At 35.7% G+C, this 18,932-nt stretch overlaps 1 protein-coding gene across 5 annotated transcripts in view; it reads left to right on the forward strand.

The window, feature by feature from the left end:
- The window catches only part of cadm1a (cell adhesion molecule 1a), a 327,221-nt gene that overhangs the window by 212,707 nt on the left and 95,582 nt on the right, over nt 1-18,932 (forward strand). For 4 of the 5 annotated variants that reach the window (XM_059526377.1, XM_059526379.1, XM_059526380.1 and 1 more), the window contains exon 2: nt 13,720-13,737. The exons of the other annotated variant lie outside the window; for it this stretch is intronic. In XM_059526377.1, coding sequence (XP_059382360.1) covers nt 13,720-13,737 — 18 coding nt within the window. The remainder of the gene's footprint in view (nt 1-13,719; nt 13,738-18,932) is intronic. 5 annotated transcript variants of the gene reach the window in all.

An 18,932-nucleotide genomic window follows, 5' to 3' on the forward strand; every position in this document is an offset into this window, starting at 1 on the left:
ATATAGACAATGCTGGCAAAGCCATGGTGCCCATTTAACACGTCCTAACACTTTAAAATAAGTTTCTAGATGTTTATAGTGAAATAGTTAACGTTATCCCAATGAACATTTTAACATATACATTTTTAACTTTGAGTTGTAAAATGTTTTATGACGAAACATGAATAAAAAGGATATTTATAAACAAACCTACTGTAGATTAATATTTGCTATAAAAATTTATTTATGATGTTTAATGTGTTAACCTAATTGTAAAGTACTCCCAGAATGATTATCTTTTTTGTTATCATATTGGACCGAAATGTTTTTTATTATTGTTATCATCATCTGTATCAGGCTCATCTTCCATATCTGTGTATCCCTACAAATAAACACAAAATAAATTAGTGATTCAGCTGAAGGCCACCATAGATATTCTCTAGCCTTAGGTTTGACTGGCATGCAATCCTTTCTCAAAGAGCTCCATTTCTGTCTTGCAACTAACACAATCTTTAACCCTGTTGCCTTGGTATCCTTGCTGAAACCGGGTGTTCATAAGAGTTCAATTTTCAGAGGCCAACCTCAGGCTGGGAGCACAATATTGTTGAAAAATCCTGCCTGTATAATAGCAATGAAGCAGCACTTCAGATGAATCCAGCAAGCAAGCACAATCAGCCCTCTGGGTGGAATGATGGGATGCAGAGTAGTGGGACTATTTGTTCACATGACTGGTTGAGTCTTGAGAGCGATATATTTGTTCTTCATTCAAAGTCACATTTCCATCTAAATAACAAAGCTGTCATGTGATTCCAGCTCGATTCCATCGGAAAGCTTCAGTTCCTATGTAACCTTTTCTCCTTAATCAGTTCTTTTGTAGCTAAATGTCAGAAGATTAATTGAAAACTTGGGGCGGTTTAAAACAACAACTGACAATTAATTTCCGTTGTTTTTGGGCACCCGCTCTAAATGCGTTTGACAGCAATACTGCATCAGCAGTTCATCGCACCACATGGAAAGTTTGGGTCAAGTATCCGGTAGCGTGCTGTTGGGTTTCTACCCCTACGAAGTTGGGCTTTAGCACCTTAGCTTGCAGAAATCCTTTTAGGTAAATGTGTTTTAGCCTCGAGTGCAGCAGGAGGAGATGAAGACCATCTGAGAGGATGATGAATGATGGCTCCTGCAGGAGCAGCTGCCCCTTTTCCAGCCAGAATACACAACCTACCTCTCTCTCTCTCGTCCTTCTGAAAGAGGAAAAATATAGCTCAATGCCTCAGGGAGGGATTTTGTGTCATCCTATCAGACAGTTTTAGGAATAGAAATGTAACAGATGCACACTGGAGATTATTCAGAGGACATTTTTGTCATTTCTCCACAGGCATCAAAGTGAAGGGAACGTTCTATATGTCATCACAGGTGCCATGATACCAAAACAACGGTTTGTTTGAGGTAGTGCCAAAGGCTGGAGAAGATCTGCGTCAGAGCATCCTCCGTTTTTATGGAAACAGCTCGCATTGTTTTTAATTATTTATGGGACTCTAAAAACAATGCGTTGTCAGCCTTTGGTGCCATTGCATTCTTCGATGCTCTGTACATGCTCCCTGCAGAGCTCTGAGTTACTTATATAAGTGATACGGGAACCTAAGGCGATTTTAGAGGCAGAGCACACTGCCATCCCATCTGCATCACTGACTCCCTGGATGAAATGAATGTCTGCGCAACCTTCCTAATGATCTTTTTTTGTTTTCAATTAAACTGATGAACATATACTTGCTTTGTTTACAAATCACTGAAGCAAATCGCTTCGTTCACAGCTCATTCCTCCCTTGCGCATCTTACAACATAGACTATGGAATATGTACAAGTGCTTTATCACTTTTGGCACACTATATTTTTCAACAGGGGATTTGAGGACTTGAGATGAGTAGAAATGCAAAATGGGAATGTGTAAAATGCCCTTGCTGTGGAAAATGAGTGTACCCGGTTTTTGACGCAGCGCAGTGGGAAAAACCCTTGTGTGTGTGCTTAAGAGCTGCGAGAATGTCTCTTTTGCCTTGTCAGATACAGAGCAAACCTTTCCGTCTTTCATCATGCCTCTGTTTATCCCACTGTACAGGAATGCACATATTCTGCCTGACTGCATCGCTTGTTCTTGCTCATGCCATCTCTGCAGATTTAATTACACGCCTTTCTAGACTTATATAAAAAGTGGGAGAGAGGTAGGAAAGTCAGTGATTGAGGAAGAGAGACAGGGAAGAGTGGGCTGAGCAGTTCTCTGGGGTCATGTATTTATGTCAGACGAATGGAACCCTACTGTATAATGATTTGTGATGACCTCGCAAATGAGCGGATTATGCCGGGGTTGTCGGGTGCACCCGTAATGGGCCTGAGGCTCAGTAGGGTTTTCCATATAGCCAGGCACCCGACCGCATAGATGGGCTGTGAGAGTGGAATACACTTGTGCTTTCTAGGGCATCTACCCATGTGCATACTTTTATCTTCCCCACTACTTTTCTGAAAGTTGGTGTGTTCTGTCATACAGATTGTGACACACAAAATAGAATAGAATATTGGCAACTACCTCGCAATACGATACCACTTAAGTAAGGACACTTTTGGCTCAATAGACTTTATAACTTATTTTTCATCATCTCTATAGTTAGTTAGCTAGTTAGATTATCAAAATTATAAAGTCACAAGTTTATCAGAAGTTATACTAACTAGCTAATTAACTCTCTCTAGTTAGTTAGTTAGTTACCTTACTGAAAGTAACAAAGTTACAAAGCACTTTTGTGTCAGTAGTCTTTAAAACACACCTTTCATAATCTCACTAGTCAGTTAACTTGTCAGTTTATCAAAAGTTATTGTCTCACCACAGTAAAATGTGCACATTTTGTCAAAAAATCTTATAACACAATTCATATTCTCCTTAAGTTAGTTTATCAGAAGTTATTAAAAAGTTATTAAGTCACAGCACAGTGATATGGGAACTTTTGTGTCAGTGGACCTTATAACACACTTTTCATAATCTTCATATTTTATCAAAAGTTATGAAGTCCTGCCACTGTTGTAATGTTATTAAACTGTGCCATGAAATGAAATATTCTGTCTATCTTTAACTGCATGAAATAAAATCATTTTCTGTATTCCAAATACAAACAATTAAATATTTTAACACTTGACAAATTTATAATTGTTCATTGTGGTGGAAGTATTTTCACACAATAAATATTGAAAGGTTTGTTTAGTGCATCATACTTTTATTATGGATAGTTTAATTCTGAAATTTGGTCTCAAAAAATAAGAATGAAATAACAAAAACTATGCATAAAGGCATTTTTAGGAAAGAAAGTGGTAAACATCGAAGGCATGGTAGATAATTACAATGTGGAAATCTGTTTAGTTATAATACACCCCTTCAACATAAAAGTGTCCGAAGTTGAAGAGTTGACCTGTGAAAGTGTAATTCTACTGTATCATTTTCAAAAGTGACTTCCTTTTTCTTTTATTGAGATGTGTGCTACATTTAGATAATTGTACAATATTTTAGTGCAGTACACACTACTACAGTGCAGTATCTGCGGCATGTTTCCTTCTCTATGCAAATTGGGGGGGGGGGGGGGGCATGTTATACACAGATTGAAGCTAAAATAGAACATAAAATAAAATCCAACCACATTAAATCAATTTAGCTGCTTTGGTTCAGATTTTAGCACATTAAGTCTTTCTCTTTTCATGACTGGTTTCAATGCTTTGTTCTGTTTACTATGACAACTTAATTTTGGCCGCATTTTGCCGCAACCAATGTGGTATGGAGAAGAAGAAACATGGTAAATAGGGGCACCGCTGTGCCAATTCAAAAATATCAGTCATTCCTCTGAAACTACTGAAAAAGGAGTTTTTCATCTGGTGAGCATCCCAGGGAGAGCCTGTCATATCTGTCATTGGTGCAGAATCTGTGCTTCAGGTTAGTGTTTCCAGCCCAGGAGCAAATATGTGGCTAATGGCAGACTGGCGACCTCTCCTTCTTTTGTGTAGGCTGATCCAGGGATTAAAGCATCTGCCTGCCCTCCGCTCGCTATAATGGCATTAGGGAATGGATATGCTTTAGTATTCCGTTAAAGGATATCTGATATGAGGGTTTGGCTGATTTAATTAAGTAAAAAGCTAGACCTGAGAGCGAGGGGGAAAAACCAACAAAGGCAAACAGACAGACAGGCTGAATTCAATGTGTAGTCTCTCAGCATCCAAGCGTAGTCTCTACAGCATCAGAATATCGTGAGATTGTTTTAACTGTTAATCTCTATATTAGCCATTCATCTTTTCACCAACAGTTCCCATCTTTTTATCTTAATCCTTTGTCGCAACCAGACATGACAAGCAACAAGATATTTTGGGAGTTGCTTGGTTTGTTTATAGGTAGTTCCGCCCAGAGTGGAATCTTATTAGTTAAAAATCCATATCTGTACCTACATTTACACACTAAAGAGATAGTTCACTCTAGTACTGGGCGGTTTGAACAAAAATTTATATCACGTTTTTTTTTCTAAATTATGGCGGTTTCCCGGTTTATGACGTATTTTCATGCATAATCAGGTGTACAATGCATTTTCTGCTGGTTGATATTCCAAGACGTGCTTTTAGCCTGACAGCACCTGCATAAAATGGTTGTTTAGTCGATATCGGATTTTTGAAACCAAAAAACCTCCAAACAACAGACCCGGCTCCTCTTTTTGTTCTACTAGTTCTGCAGCATCCATCTTTCCATACTCCGTCTGCAGTGCATATGTAGTCCACAGCACGGACTCCTTGTGCTTTCACATAGGACGCATTTGCAGTCCGCTACTGATCCATGTTCATTTTTCCCGTGAACAGTGCGCTTTCACTATACTTCAGCTCCAGCAGCATAGCAAAAATAGACTCGGTACGTAAACAATCGCTGCACTGCTGCAGACGCACCGCTCCTTGAATGCACTGACGGACCGCAACCTCGTGCAGTATGAATGCTGGAATCCATTAACATGGGTGCGTAAAGCAAAAAATGCAACGCATACGCACTGCAAATGGAGTACGTGTGAAACAGGCGTTATAATGTAACACCAGAGCACTGCTGTGTTTACCCTTACCAAGCCTCGCAGTCGCTGCTTAGAAGTGCAACATTTAAAGCAGTGGTCTCAAACTCAAATTACTGGAGGGGCACAGCTCTGCAGAGTTTAGCTCCAACCAGCTCCAACTCACACCTGCTTGGAAGTTTCTAGTAATCCTGAAGAGTTTGGTTAGCTGGATCAGGTGTGTTTGATTAGGGTTGGAGCTAAACTGTGCAGACCTGTGGCCCTCCAGGAATTGAGTTTGAGACCAGTGTTGGAAAGCGTCCGTCTGAAACAGTGTCGCGTGGCCGCAGCGCAGCATAACGTTCAGAACGTTGAGTAATTAAATACATCGGTATGGCGGTATAGTAAAAATTTATATCGTAACAAAAATTTACACAGGTTTTCGGTTCGGTATGAACCGGTTTATCGCCCAGGACTAGTTTACTCTCAGGTCACTCATGTAATTCCAAACCTCTATGAACACAAAAGAAAAGATTTTGATGTGTTTTTTTTTTTTTTTTTTTATGTTTGGTTATGTTTTATTAAGGTTTGTTGTTTTGTTCTTCAAAAAATATTCTTTGAAATCAAAAGTCAAACAGGTTTTGTACATGGGGGTGAAAATATAGTATTTTTTTTGGGGGGGGGGGGGGTGAAATTTAACTGTATGCAGCCCATTTCTCTTGCTAACAGTGGAGGAACCTTATAGTCTTAAAGCAGAGAGCCAATTTCGAGTAAGTGGCAAAGATGGAGTCCATTTTTAGAGACTTGGGCACCTTTAAAAAGCCTGTTTCTCTCACATCCAGAAAGTATGTTAGCTGCACATTTCTATCACACTGTGGCAACCCCCAACATGTGTTTCTTATTTCTGGCAAAAAAGAAAAAAAAAAGTGTAGGCTACAGAGACCAAAAAATTACCTTGTCCTTCTCTGTTTTGGAGAAGCCTACATTTAAAATGTTTGTTTTTCATTTTAGTATGTGTTATGATTATAACCTTTTCATTTCAGAACACCGATCTTTCCTTTCACTAATAACATCCAAAAAACATTTCCTCGGCCTCTAGCAGGTCAGCTGTTCAGAGTGCAGTTCAGATTTTGTGTGAAATGGTACTTTTTATTATTTAATTATTTATTTGTTTTTGTTTTGGTTGAAGGACCCTTATTTAAATTACGTGACTGACATTCCAATCAAAAGGCGATTTGTGAACAGCAGGAAGTAACACTACTCACTGCTTTTGCACGATTCTCATGAGCTAATTAGTTACGGAAGAGTCCATTCACCATTAATATTTGCAATAGTTCAGTTTCTACTGTCATACATCCTTGTGGGCAACTATTTTGACACATTTCCTATTAAAAACAAGACGTTTCAAACAGATTGTTTCTTTTTAAAAGAAATTGCCAGTATGCTTTAGTTACTTCACATTTGTTAATTCCATGTAGAATTTAGTTGGGTGAATATTTTCTTTTGGTCTGTTTTCCTGGCTGTTTGAGTACACTAACATATAAATGACCTCTAAGGTTCCTGTTGTGATTTCATTGAGTCCTTCGTAAATGGAGTGACTTCTAAGTTATGAGGGGTCACTTTACCTTAGGTGATCCCACAGAGATATGCCCTGAGATTGAAGAGTTGCTGGGTGTGCTATCAGATAGCAATTACTGGAGATCTGTGCCTCTCATTCAAAATTAATGATAGCATTCCCTTTCTGGTCTCTAGGTCTCGTCTGTGTCCAACCCAACTGTCCCTTTGCTGTATCAGTTCTCTGTCTCGCCCCCGTTCTGTCCCCAAACACCTGATGGCTTTCGTCTGAAGATGTTTTCACCGGCTGGCTGTAACATTCAGATCTGCTTTTGAACATCTAATAGCAGCAGTGTTGGTATTCAGGTCTTATCATTGTCGTCCTCCTTTTCTATTCTGTCTCTTTAACTTCCCTTTAGTTTGTGCCAAAAGTGTCACGAATGTAAATGTCACCTATTTTGAAGGATTTCTAATCAGATTCTGATTGTCTGTAAAAAAAAAATATATATATATATATATAAAAAAAGATAGCTTCACGATCCTTGTGGCCTCCTGGTGTGTTGCGTAGAGGTGTTCATTTGGTCTCTTTGGCATGCTGTTCAGAAAGGAATGAATGTGAAGGTCAATCTGTGTGTTGTGAGTATCGTGCTAGGCCACACAACCATGCCCTTTCCATCAAATCCCTTTTGAGATGAAAATATGACTCAGCTCTCCTAACCTTTTAATTACATGAAGGCTCAGCAGGTCAGACTAGAAGCTGCATGTCTGTGGGTATGTACATCTGCTCACAGTCCTCCATCAGTGCCCTGAATTACTGCCTAAACATCCATGGCCTGATGACATGTCAACTCCTGAAAGACATCCTGATTTACCATCCATTAGGACTGACTAGTTGGTAAACAACCAATTATTTTTGTTATACACCACCATTCAAATGTTTATGAAACCGATGTTATATAATGTTTTTGAGACAAAAGTATCTTTTGAAAAATGAATTGAAATGTTTTATATGATTGAAATATATATTATAATGTAAACTAATATTTATTTATTTGTTTGTTTGTTGTTGTGCTCATATAAAAGCACTGCCACAAAAATTCTAATTAATGTATAACACAAGAAACAAATGAATGCTCTTATTAAAAATGGACTACTACAACTTTATTATTATTATTATTAATTGATTTAATAATTTAGAATTTTAATATTAAAATATTGTCATGGTATGTGGTTATAGAAAGCACATTACGGAGTAAACATTTATGGTCTTTAAGTCCAACTTCAGCATAAAGAATAGGAGAGTTTAATAGCATCAACACACATCTTCCATTTCAAAACATTAATCCTAGAGGAAGAACAAAATGAAAATGAGGGTTTATAAGGACATGCTAACAAAGGAGCAGACAAGATGATTAATAAACACAGGTGAACAGAATGAACTAATCGGGAACTAAGTGAAACTAGGTCAAAGGAATAACAGAAACACAGAAAATGTGAAGCTGAAAAAACATAAACGTGACAGACATTCATATCAAGATTTTTTGAAAGAAGTCTCCTAAATTTAATACATCCTTGCTGAATAACAGTATTGAACTTAGTATTAAAAACACATACTGTAGTGTATTGAATGGTAGTGTAATGAATTTGTGTTTAATTTACCTTCCCACAAAATATTTCTTAATCATAGCATTATTTCGCTTATATATCTGGTGAGGCATAGTAACTGGGACCATCCCAGATATGTAATTAAACTGTGGTGCTATCATCATCTTTATTGTATTAATCATTCCTCACAAACTTAACATAATTTTCTTCCAACTATCTAATTGTGTTTGTATTTTCTGCAACAAAGGTACCAAACCATATTCAAATTCAGTATATTCTCTAAATCAGGGCTTAGGTGGATAACTAAATATCTAATCCCTTTATGCATCCATTTAAACTTTAATGCACTGACTAAGGAAGAAAAACACACTGCTGATACTGGCATATGCCAGTTGATTTTATATCCAGAAAATTTGAAATAAGATTAAATCATATTAAGGAGTTCTGGTAAGGAGCATGTAGGGTCCTTTACTACTAGCAATATGTCATTGGCATATAACAGTAATTTATTTTCTCTTTCCCCTGCAAATACACCTTTAATTCTTGGTTCCTCTCTAATAATTGAAGCAAGCGGTTCCAAAACGAATGTAAAAAGTAGTGGACTAAGAGGGCAGCTTTGGCGATATTTTGGTGATATTTTTCATTTAAATAAATACATTTTATTTTTATTTTAGTTCTTTTTAATTTGTTATAATTATTAATGTTGTTGTTGTTGTTGTTTGTATTATTATTAATGTATTTAATATTATAGGATACAATTTTATATATATATATATATATATATATATATATATATATATATATATATATATATATATATATATATAATTTGTATTTTATTTTTATATATATTTTTTGAGTGTGCTGTGCTTTAGATGTCAATTTTGAAAAGGTAGTTTTGCACATCCTTTAGTTAAACCATGGCAGTACTGGCCAGCATGGAAATTTTGGAGAATGGAGAATTTTTGAAAATATCAAACTGTTCATGTCAGGTTATCTGGCACACATTTCTGGCTGCCCACATTGAATCTTCTCATGAATATGCTGTGTAATGTCAGAAAGCAATGCTGGATTCCCCAAAGCAGAAGGAAATTAATCTGTGTAAACAGACCTGCTGGATCTTGAATTCTAAAATATCGGAGCTATGATTCCTTTTTTTGCTTAATGAGCCTCACTCCTATGAAGAAGTGGTAAGTGTCCCCTAAGTTTAAGAAAACCTCAAAAGTCACTTCAAAGTTAGAGGCGGATGGTGGGATCCGCCAGATGTGACCTCTCTCTCTGGCTCCTCCAAGGTGGTTTTAGGACACTGGAGTGTCTGTCCCCATCAGCGAGGCTTATCAGAGTGGCAGCAGCGGTGTCTAATCACCGCCCGGCAGACAGACAATAAATCCCTCCCTATTATGGCTCAGGTACACACGCTTCAATTCTCTCTGACTAAAGCAGCCTGACAGGACAAAGACTTGATCCTTAGAAACACTTGCACTTTGTCGTTGACTTTGAAGTCCATGAATCCGACTGTTTTTGTCCAGTGACATTTTTAGCTGGAAAAAGCTTTTCTCATGTTCACGTTTACAGATTACTGATAATTGGGCTTTAATGGATCCACTTATCATGTTTAAATTAATACCTCATGAGCAGCAGATTTCTAGGTTTTGATAAAGACGATGATTTTGTGCAAACCTGTGTGTGAGGCAGCTGGTCAGGAGTGATCTGTAGTGTAAGGTCATATAGGCCTATAGTGCTGTCAAAATGAGTGTGTTAACGCAGGGGATTAATGTTTAACCCCACTTACAACTGCTGCTTTTGTCTGAATAATGAAAAAAATAAAAATAAAATACACCAACGTACTTAATGACATGTCTGCTTACGCACATGTGCAGCGTAGAAAATGGCAAAGACAGAGATTATATCTAACCCCCTGCACCCCGAAAAAAAAAGTTACATTCTGCAGTATTGGAATACTTTTGATATTTTTAAAAAAATACCGTGGGGTTATCCTTGAGTACGGATCCAATTTGCGCAAAAAAAATTTGGACGCAAAGTGGCTGCAAAAGCAGGCAATAAATCCAACATGTTCAGTCATATTTGCAGACACAATCCCTCTGTGCAGACGATGCTGTGTCACATTTATAACAAGTTATAAGTTAAGGCAGTATGATTTCCATGATGCAGAGGGAATGTCGTTGCTGTGAACATGGAATTTACAGTATAACGAGGATCTGTTGGATGGATAAATCAAAAATAGATATGATATGTGTCTGTGAATATTAAAGCGCAAAGAGACTGCTATATAAATAATCTGCTTGTTTCTACATGTCTCTGAGTGGCGCCATTTTAACTACTTTATACTGAAGTATGCATGTATGACGCAAATGGTGTTTTCAGCATCTACATAAACATGAATATCACCAGAGCTGCTCTGAGAGAAAACTTAAACATTTCCTAGTTTTATTTGAGAAAACCCATTGTCAAATACACTCAGAGACTCAACGGTCTGCTACAGCCCGTCAAAATAAAAGTTTGATTTAACTTGAAATTATGACAACTGTACAAGTACAATTTACTTCAAAGTTATGATAACAACAACAATAATATTCTTTATAATAATTAATTAATTAAAAAAAATTTAAGGAATATTATGTTTGTCCATGTTATACATTGGTATACCTCTGTTGTGCAGAACTTTGCCAAAAATAAAAGTTGTTGCATTTTCATTTAATAACATTTTAAAACATTAATTAACCTGTAGCTTAATTATTTTATTTGATTTATTTATCACTTTTTTCAGAAGGGAGGTGTCGATACTTTCATTAAAATTATTTCAATTTTGTTGTAATAAAGGATTTGTTCACTCAAATAACTTTTTTTTTAATTCTTTTAAGAGTCATTGTTACTGATAAGAATTACCATAACATACATTTTTTTAGATGTCTATAAAACTATAGTTAAGTAGTATACGTTTGATTGCAACATATATTCTTTGCCCGTTGATAGTGTTCATAGTCTGTTTGATTCATTATTAACTAACTGTATGATACAGATGTCAAGCTACTGATAAGCTACTTTTAAATATAATATAGAAACTTAAATTTTCGGTAAAGTTGCTTTGCCCAATTTTTATTGTGAAAAGTGCTATACATATAAAATTTAATTTAATTGAATTTAATTTAAGTCTACTGTATATGAATCTCTGTATTTCTGTACCAATACATTCCCAATTATTACAGCATATTTTTTAAACATGCCTTGCTTTCAAGCTTTCGACTGTGTGAAGTGCTCTCGGGTTGGTGCGCACATAAAGCGAGACACAAGGGTTCATTAATGCAGCTCATGCATGCTGACCCCAAAGTTAATGTCCCTATCATTTTGGAGTAGGGAGCGTCTCTCAAGTGGGAGAACTCATGTTTAATGCATTGCACTGGTCAGAGATTTTAACCTCTCCTGAAGAGAAGGGGAGAGATTGTGACACGAACTGGGCGGTCCCTTAACTCTCCGGTCAGGGGCCCAGCAAAGTCTAGGGCTGAAAATCCAATGCAGAGTTATTCTGACTGCTGGCATTTACTTGACATGGATAACCCTGTTCGTGTGGTCTGTGCTCCAGAGGTCTAAATCCAAGGGTGGCCCCAGTCCCCTGTGATTCAACCAAATCATGCAAAAAATCCTTAAGAAGGCACAATGTGTTCTCTCATTGCACCAAGTCTCTACCAATCTACTCTACTAAAAAGAGACCTTCGGCTTAGACCAGGCTAGTTTCCAACTAGCCAACATTGTGTTGATGAAGGAATCCTGGCTGTTTTATAAGCCTATGCAAAGCTCTGTGAGGTATATTTAGATCTTGCATCAAGAGTCTTGTTGCAAGTGGCTGGATTTCAAGAGTTTTGTTTGGTACTGAGTGATGATTTATGCCGTGGTCACCCATGGATATTTGCTCTTGGATTTCTGTGTACTTTCTCTAATGTTGTTTAAGTTCATTTGACATGCAGGCACTCTCAGCAAAGCTGAGGCGCAAATATCCATCTTCAATGGCTTTGCATTGAGTCCCAGAAGAGGAATGCAAATTAGCACATTAGCTAAGATGAAAATTTGGTGAAAATGCCAATAAGAAAATTGTTTTTCTAATCAGACTGTGACTCATTGCACAGTTTCATAAAGCCATGTTGACTCTAAGTGCTTTTTAAAACTGTTATATGTGTACCAGAGGCAGTGCATTAGCTAAGCTTCTGATCTGGGGTTTTAGCAGCAGATAGACCAGGTGCTGTTGACATGTTGCAGTTAATGAAGTTTCACAGTGTGCCGTGTCAAGAGAAAGCATTGAACGAGTTAAAGAAATGTTCTGCTGGGGACCTGATGATGAATCTTTCCCTCCATTGATTCTTATTGTTATATTCATTAGGATTTTGTTCAATAATAACAACAATAACATAATTCTGTTTATTTATTTATTTTATTAGGGAATTATATGAGATGAACTAAGCGAGTGTGATTACTTGCATCTGATACAGCATTTATTCTTCAGCTCAGTCCCATATTTACAATAAAACATTAGTTTGAATGTCAACTGAGGAAACCAATATCTTTGTCATACTATCCTTTCATCTGTTAATGGTGATTTCTGAAGACAACATTGCTCAGTGCATTTGTTGACTGTGTCTTACAAAGTGTTCTTGAAAATAATGTCCTTGTTTACACCCGTTTCAGTCTCTTTCAATGTAAAAGTCTTTATCGCGGACTCACTGATAAATAGTGTCCTGTCACCATTTAATTGAGGACAAATGGAGATATTCATATTTAATAACAACAGCCATCAGCATCGATAGCTTTGTGGGCAGTGCTCCGACATGCAGTGCACCGACATACAGCGCTGTTGCTCAATGGGCATCCCGAGTTTCTCTTTCACTTTGCTTCATGTCATGAATGATCTGAACAGCCAAGCCAACATAAAAATTGCTAAACAATTCAGTTAAAAGTACAATGGCAGGGCTCTGATATACAGCATTAAAGTTATATAAAATGTAAAGCTATGCATATGACTGTGCCCTCAGCCAAAATGGTTTGCTCTGGAACAAATAATTCCAGAAGAACTGGGCGAGGTGAAGCTGCTCTCAGCACAATCACATCCCTGAAAATGGTAAAAATAAATTTCAAATAGACACTATCTCTATTAACAAACCGCATATGTGAAATCTAAACAACTACATTCTTGCCACTCTCTCTCTCTCTCTCTCTCTCTATATATATATATATATATATATATATATATATATATTTTTTTTTATATATTTTATATATATATATATATATATATATATATACAAGTATATATATTTAATATATATATATATATATATATATATATATATATATTACATTTTTTTATTATTTCTTTGTTTTAGTGTGATTTTGCAAGAGAATACTTGGCTTTTTCAAATGTGCTATTTTTCTTTCCTCTGACTGCATGACACTTTGAGGGTCGTCTATTGGTGAATGGCTTCCTCCTAATTATTTTCTCTTTTCCTCTCCCCCTTTCACACAGGAGCTGCTCAGTTCTCAGGTATGACTTCCTTTTTTCCTCTTGTGTTCGTGTTCATTTTTTTTTCTCCATTCCCATTTTCCAAATAGCTTGTCCTTTACAGCTAGCAGTGCTGGTCATAACCGAAACCATCTTGTCTTTCTTCTGCCTCTTACTCACTGACTTCTTCTCTGTCAGCCTCAACCGGAACAGGTGCTGTATCTCTCCTGTACTCCATCTTCCTCGTCCCTTCTAACATCATCGGTCTCTCACCTTTCAGGACCGAAATTACACCTCATTCTCTCTGGTGTCTCATCCAGTTGAATTTCCTATTTTCACATGGCACATTTACTCCAGATATGTAATCATTTCCTCTTCAAATGTGGAGAATGTGTTTTGAAGGAGGCCAGTAAAATAAGTCATTTAGTAAACAGTACTCAAACTCGCCAATCTATCAATGTCTTGCCAGCGCCTCTCAGGTCTTCCTCATTTAATTTCCTGCCATTTTTTGGCTAAGGCTCATTGAAGACAAGCATGGGTTCAAGATACGAGAATATTTTTTTTTCGATTTTTCTTTTATACTGTATAAAGGACATTATGTTACTAATGTTATGTTTATTTTACAGAGGTTGCACACAAAAGCACCATGAAAGCTCATAGTGATAAAATTTCATCCATTGCAACAAGGCTGAATTTCTTTTCTTTGAGAAGTACCTGCTTGTACTTCTAACATGTTCATTTGTGTTGATTGGAGGTTTGAAATAGATATAATGCACACTGGAATTCATTGATGAATTTTAATGACATATTAAATGTAGTTCAATTATGCTGAAACATTTGTGATTATGTATGCTAGGACTGGGGGGGGATTATAATTTCTTGATTTTAATCAATTCTCATTTTTACGAAATGATATTGATTCTTAAATCCCAAGAATCGATTAGTCTAGCCTGTTTTCAGTCCATAAACGGAACATTGTAGTGCACCTCCCATCCAATAAATTGCAATAGGTGTTGTGCTTTGTAACTTTTTTTTTATTTTATATGAAATGACGGCTGCATCCGGGCAGCATTCCAAGGCAGGAAGGCATCAAGGCATGTTCAAATACAAATTCTGCCTTACTTCTGTTTCCGGAAGTACCTTCTTCTGATCAAATTTTGAAGGCAGTATAAATGTTTCTTTCACTGCCTTTGATATTCCACAATCCTGTGCGTTCCATTCCATGATGGTTGAGCTAAAAAAAAAAACAAAAAAAAAGATGGCATCTGAAACTTGCCTTTTTTTTTGAAAATTTGGCATGTATATTATCTGATATACCGTATATCCAGAATAATCAATATTGATTCAAATGGGCAAAAAAATAAAATCAAAAGCTTGGGTTACCATGTTACAGTGTAATTATGCATTTAAGTACTGAGTAATATTAATTAACTACATGTAGACATAGGCCAGTATGAGATTTTGACGGTATGAAAACTTTAAGCAAAAAATATCATGGTATCACGGTATTGTTGTTACAGCTCTGACATGTGTTATTTTTAAATGACTGGGTAAAAAAAATTATAATTCCCGCTGAACACAATATATTTTGTTTATGAGCAACATACAGAACATAAGAAACAGTAGAATTAGTTTATTTTTTCTTTAATTTGTTTCCTAAAAATAAAAAAATTAAGACTAACATCTTAATTTAACCTAAATCTGTAATTACAGTTAATTTAAGTTATATAATTCATATACATATAATTTATATAATTTCATATAATTTAGTTATATAATAATATATATAATAAAAATATAATAATCATACACATAATTTCATTGAATAATAACCCAATTTGAAACAAAAACAGAATGTTCTGACAAGCTTTGTGAAATTATACCACGAATACTTTTTGAAGACAGTCAGCTCCCCTCAGAAACACATTCATATAAACCCCCAAATCAATTCACCCGTGGTACTGCGCATGTGTCGAGCTCATCCGTCCGTGCTCAAATGCGGTTTAGTATACTTTTGAAAGGAGGGGTCAGTGTTACTCTCTACACTACACAACCTGAGGGATTCCAACTCTTTCAGTCATTGAGGAGACATGAAATACAGTGCATAACGCAGGACCGGTATAATGGAAAATATTAGTGGTTTTGAAACCGTAACATTTTCGAATCTCAGTATACCTTGAAACCGGGAATCGGCCCATGCCTAACTACATGTGCTTACTATATGGCTAGGTTTAGGATTAGAGTTTGGTTTAGGGTTACTTGCATGTAATTATGCATAATTAATTGTTATTATAGTAAGTACACGTAACATGTAACAAGGACACCTTAAAGGGGGTCATATGATGCTTTTTTTAAAGATCATTATTTTGTGTGTTTGGTGTAACAGAATATGTTGACATGCTTTAATGTTCAAAAAACACATTCTTTAGTAGTTCCTCTATGTATGTATGTAATATTTCCACATACGGAAACATGTGGGGCCATGTATGTAATATTTCCACAGGCGCAGACATGTGGGGCCATGTTTGAATGAGCCGTTTTAGGGAGGCATGGCAGAGTATTAACTTTGATAAAGAATATTAGTGGTCGACCGATATTGGATTTTGCCGATACCAATATCTAGGTTGGACCACACTGGCCGATACCAATTAATTAACCGAAAGTTTTTAAAATGGATACTGAACAAAAACTAAAATAGTGCTTTATTTACAAAAAAAAAACAGTACTGAACCATACTAGTAGTAGTAGTAGTAATAATAAAAGTAATAATAATAACAGTAATAGTAAATGTTGAAATTACCACACTATAGGGCCCTATGAAATCGGTTAATTTTTTTCCTAAATTCCATTTTATTTATTTTCCATTAAATTTTTCTGGATTCTGTTTTTTTACCATTTTTATTTTTTCTCCACTCATTTTAATAAAAGTTGAACAAAAATTACATGATTTGGGCCCTATGAAATGTTTTATTTTTTTCAACATATGTTTTTTTTATTGTTACCAAATTCTGTTTTAGCATGTCTAATTATTTGAACACATAAAACAAGTTAATAAATGTTTTTCTTAAAGAAGCCTAATGATTTTTTTCCCCTTCAAAATTCGGTGTATTTACATTGTATCAGTTTATTTATTGTTATTAAATCAAGGTATGAAACATACATTTTACTTGTCTTTTAATTACTGAAAATTAAGTTTTTTTGGCAAACAAAGGGTATTTAATATTAAAATTAAAACATGGAAGAAATTTTGTGTGATTATTCCTTAAAAAATAAGGTTGGTTTCATTTTAGTAGTAGTAGTAGGCTATGTACATTCTACTGAACAATAGACTTAAAAACTGGACTTTTACTTTGATGGTGTTCTGTGTGATATGATGCTTTTGCTCAAATCAACGGTCAGATGCTCATGAAGTGACTCTCAGAGCAGTTCAGGAGATGTTCTGTGAATTCTGTTTTTGTGAATGGATTCCGTAATTCCATCCGCATTTTCTTCATCGGGGAAAACATAGGGCCCTACAATTAAACCAGCACAATGTAAATTCTCACACTTTAACTGCTTTTGTTATTGAAAACTCAAGTGATTATCTAATCAAAATAAAAGAGCAGCGCTGAGTCTAGGAGAACTCACCTGTATCACGCACTCAAGACGCGTCACGTTCAACTCAGCAGCGATCTAAATCTGTTTATTTATTCACCAAATGGACACAAGTTTACTTCAAGAATGAATAATGAGGCAAAGAGAAGTTTAAGTTCAGTGTTTAAAAAATGGAGCAAATGGAAAGAGCGATCTATATTATAGCCCTATAAATGAAGCATACAGACTTTATTAGAGCCACAGACAAAAGACAAACGTTTCAATGTGTTGTACATTAACAACGATTTGGGTAGAATATAATGTAATTTAATAGAAAACTATGTGAATGGTGCTCTGAGGCGCGGTAGGATTTTCTGTCTGAAGATCGCTCTGTTCGGCATGCAGCGTCACGTGTCTAAACAAACAGCACATGCTTTCAGTGATTTCAGACACTAGAGGCCATTCTCACACTGTATAATGAAAACAGACCCTTCTCAGCTGCTCCAGCAATGGACTCAACCCGGGAAACTATCAGTGGCTCCAGCAAGGGATGAAGCGCGGTAAACTATCGGAATGGATTTTTGCCGATAACTGATTTTTCCAGCAATCAACTATCGGTGCCGATTAATCTGCAAAACCGATAAATCAGCCGACCTCTAAAGAATATATCTTTGGTTTTTGCAACATCTTCTTGCTGCACCAATGGTCTTCTTCATGCACCAAGAGCTTGTAACACTCCAAAGAGAAAGGGAAAATTATATCACATTATATGACCCTTTAAAATAAAGTATTACCACAGCTTGTGAGTCAGAATTGTATTGAACTGTGAAATTCCATGCAACTCTCTCTCCCCTTCTCTTCAGGTGAAATTAAAATCTCTGACTGGTGCTATAAATTAAAAACCCAGCCCTAATGTATGCTATGTATCTATAAAATCTATTCCTTGGTATGTTAAACTGCAGGACATTGTTCTTTGTAACACTTATTTGCAGGGCTTAAAAAAAAGTAATTCAATCGGTTCACTCCGAGCTGAATCGATATTTTAACGTTTCTGTTCCTGTGTTCCTCTGTATTATTACTGTTCCAAAACCTGTTAGAGTAGAAGAAATACCAGTTGATAACGTTATTTTAAAATATATATATATATAATATATTATATATATATATTATATATATATATATATATATATATATATATATATATATATATATATATATATATATATATATATATATATATATATATATATTAGGCTTAATAATAATAATAATAATAATAATAATAATAAAGTACAGTGATTTCTTTACTCAAAAAAAAAAAGAGGAGATTTGGTTACGTTAGCCTATAACCCACTGTCACAGCCAATACATCATAAATTTTTTTTAAGGTTTTGGCCAAGTGTAGGCTTCTTAATAAAATAAAAAAAATCTATTAAAACTTTAACGATATTTAAAAATATTTGCTGCATTGTTAAAAATAGCTGCTGGAATGAGATTGCTTTTTGAGATTGAAAAAGGTTGCATAAGTTCACGCCGCATTGTATTAGCCCTATTGCAATCAGAAATAATGTAGGCTAAAATGCTGGTAGGCTAAAGCAAAATGTTTACAAACATTATAAACACATTTATTAGTTTCTCTCCAAAATCAAATCCTCTAAAGTTAA

The sequence above is a fragment of the Carassius carassius genome, chromosome 36 (genome assembly GCF_963082965.1).
Source record: "Carassius carassius chromosome 36, fCarCar2.1, whole genome shotgun sequence".
Lineage (NCBI taxonomy): Eukaryota > Metazoa > Chordata > Actinopteri > Cypriniformes > Cyprinidae > Carassius > Carassius carassius.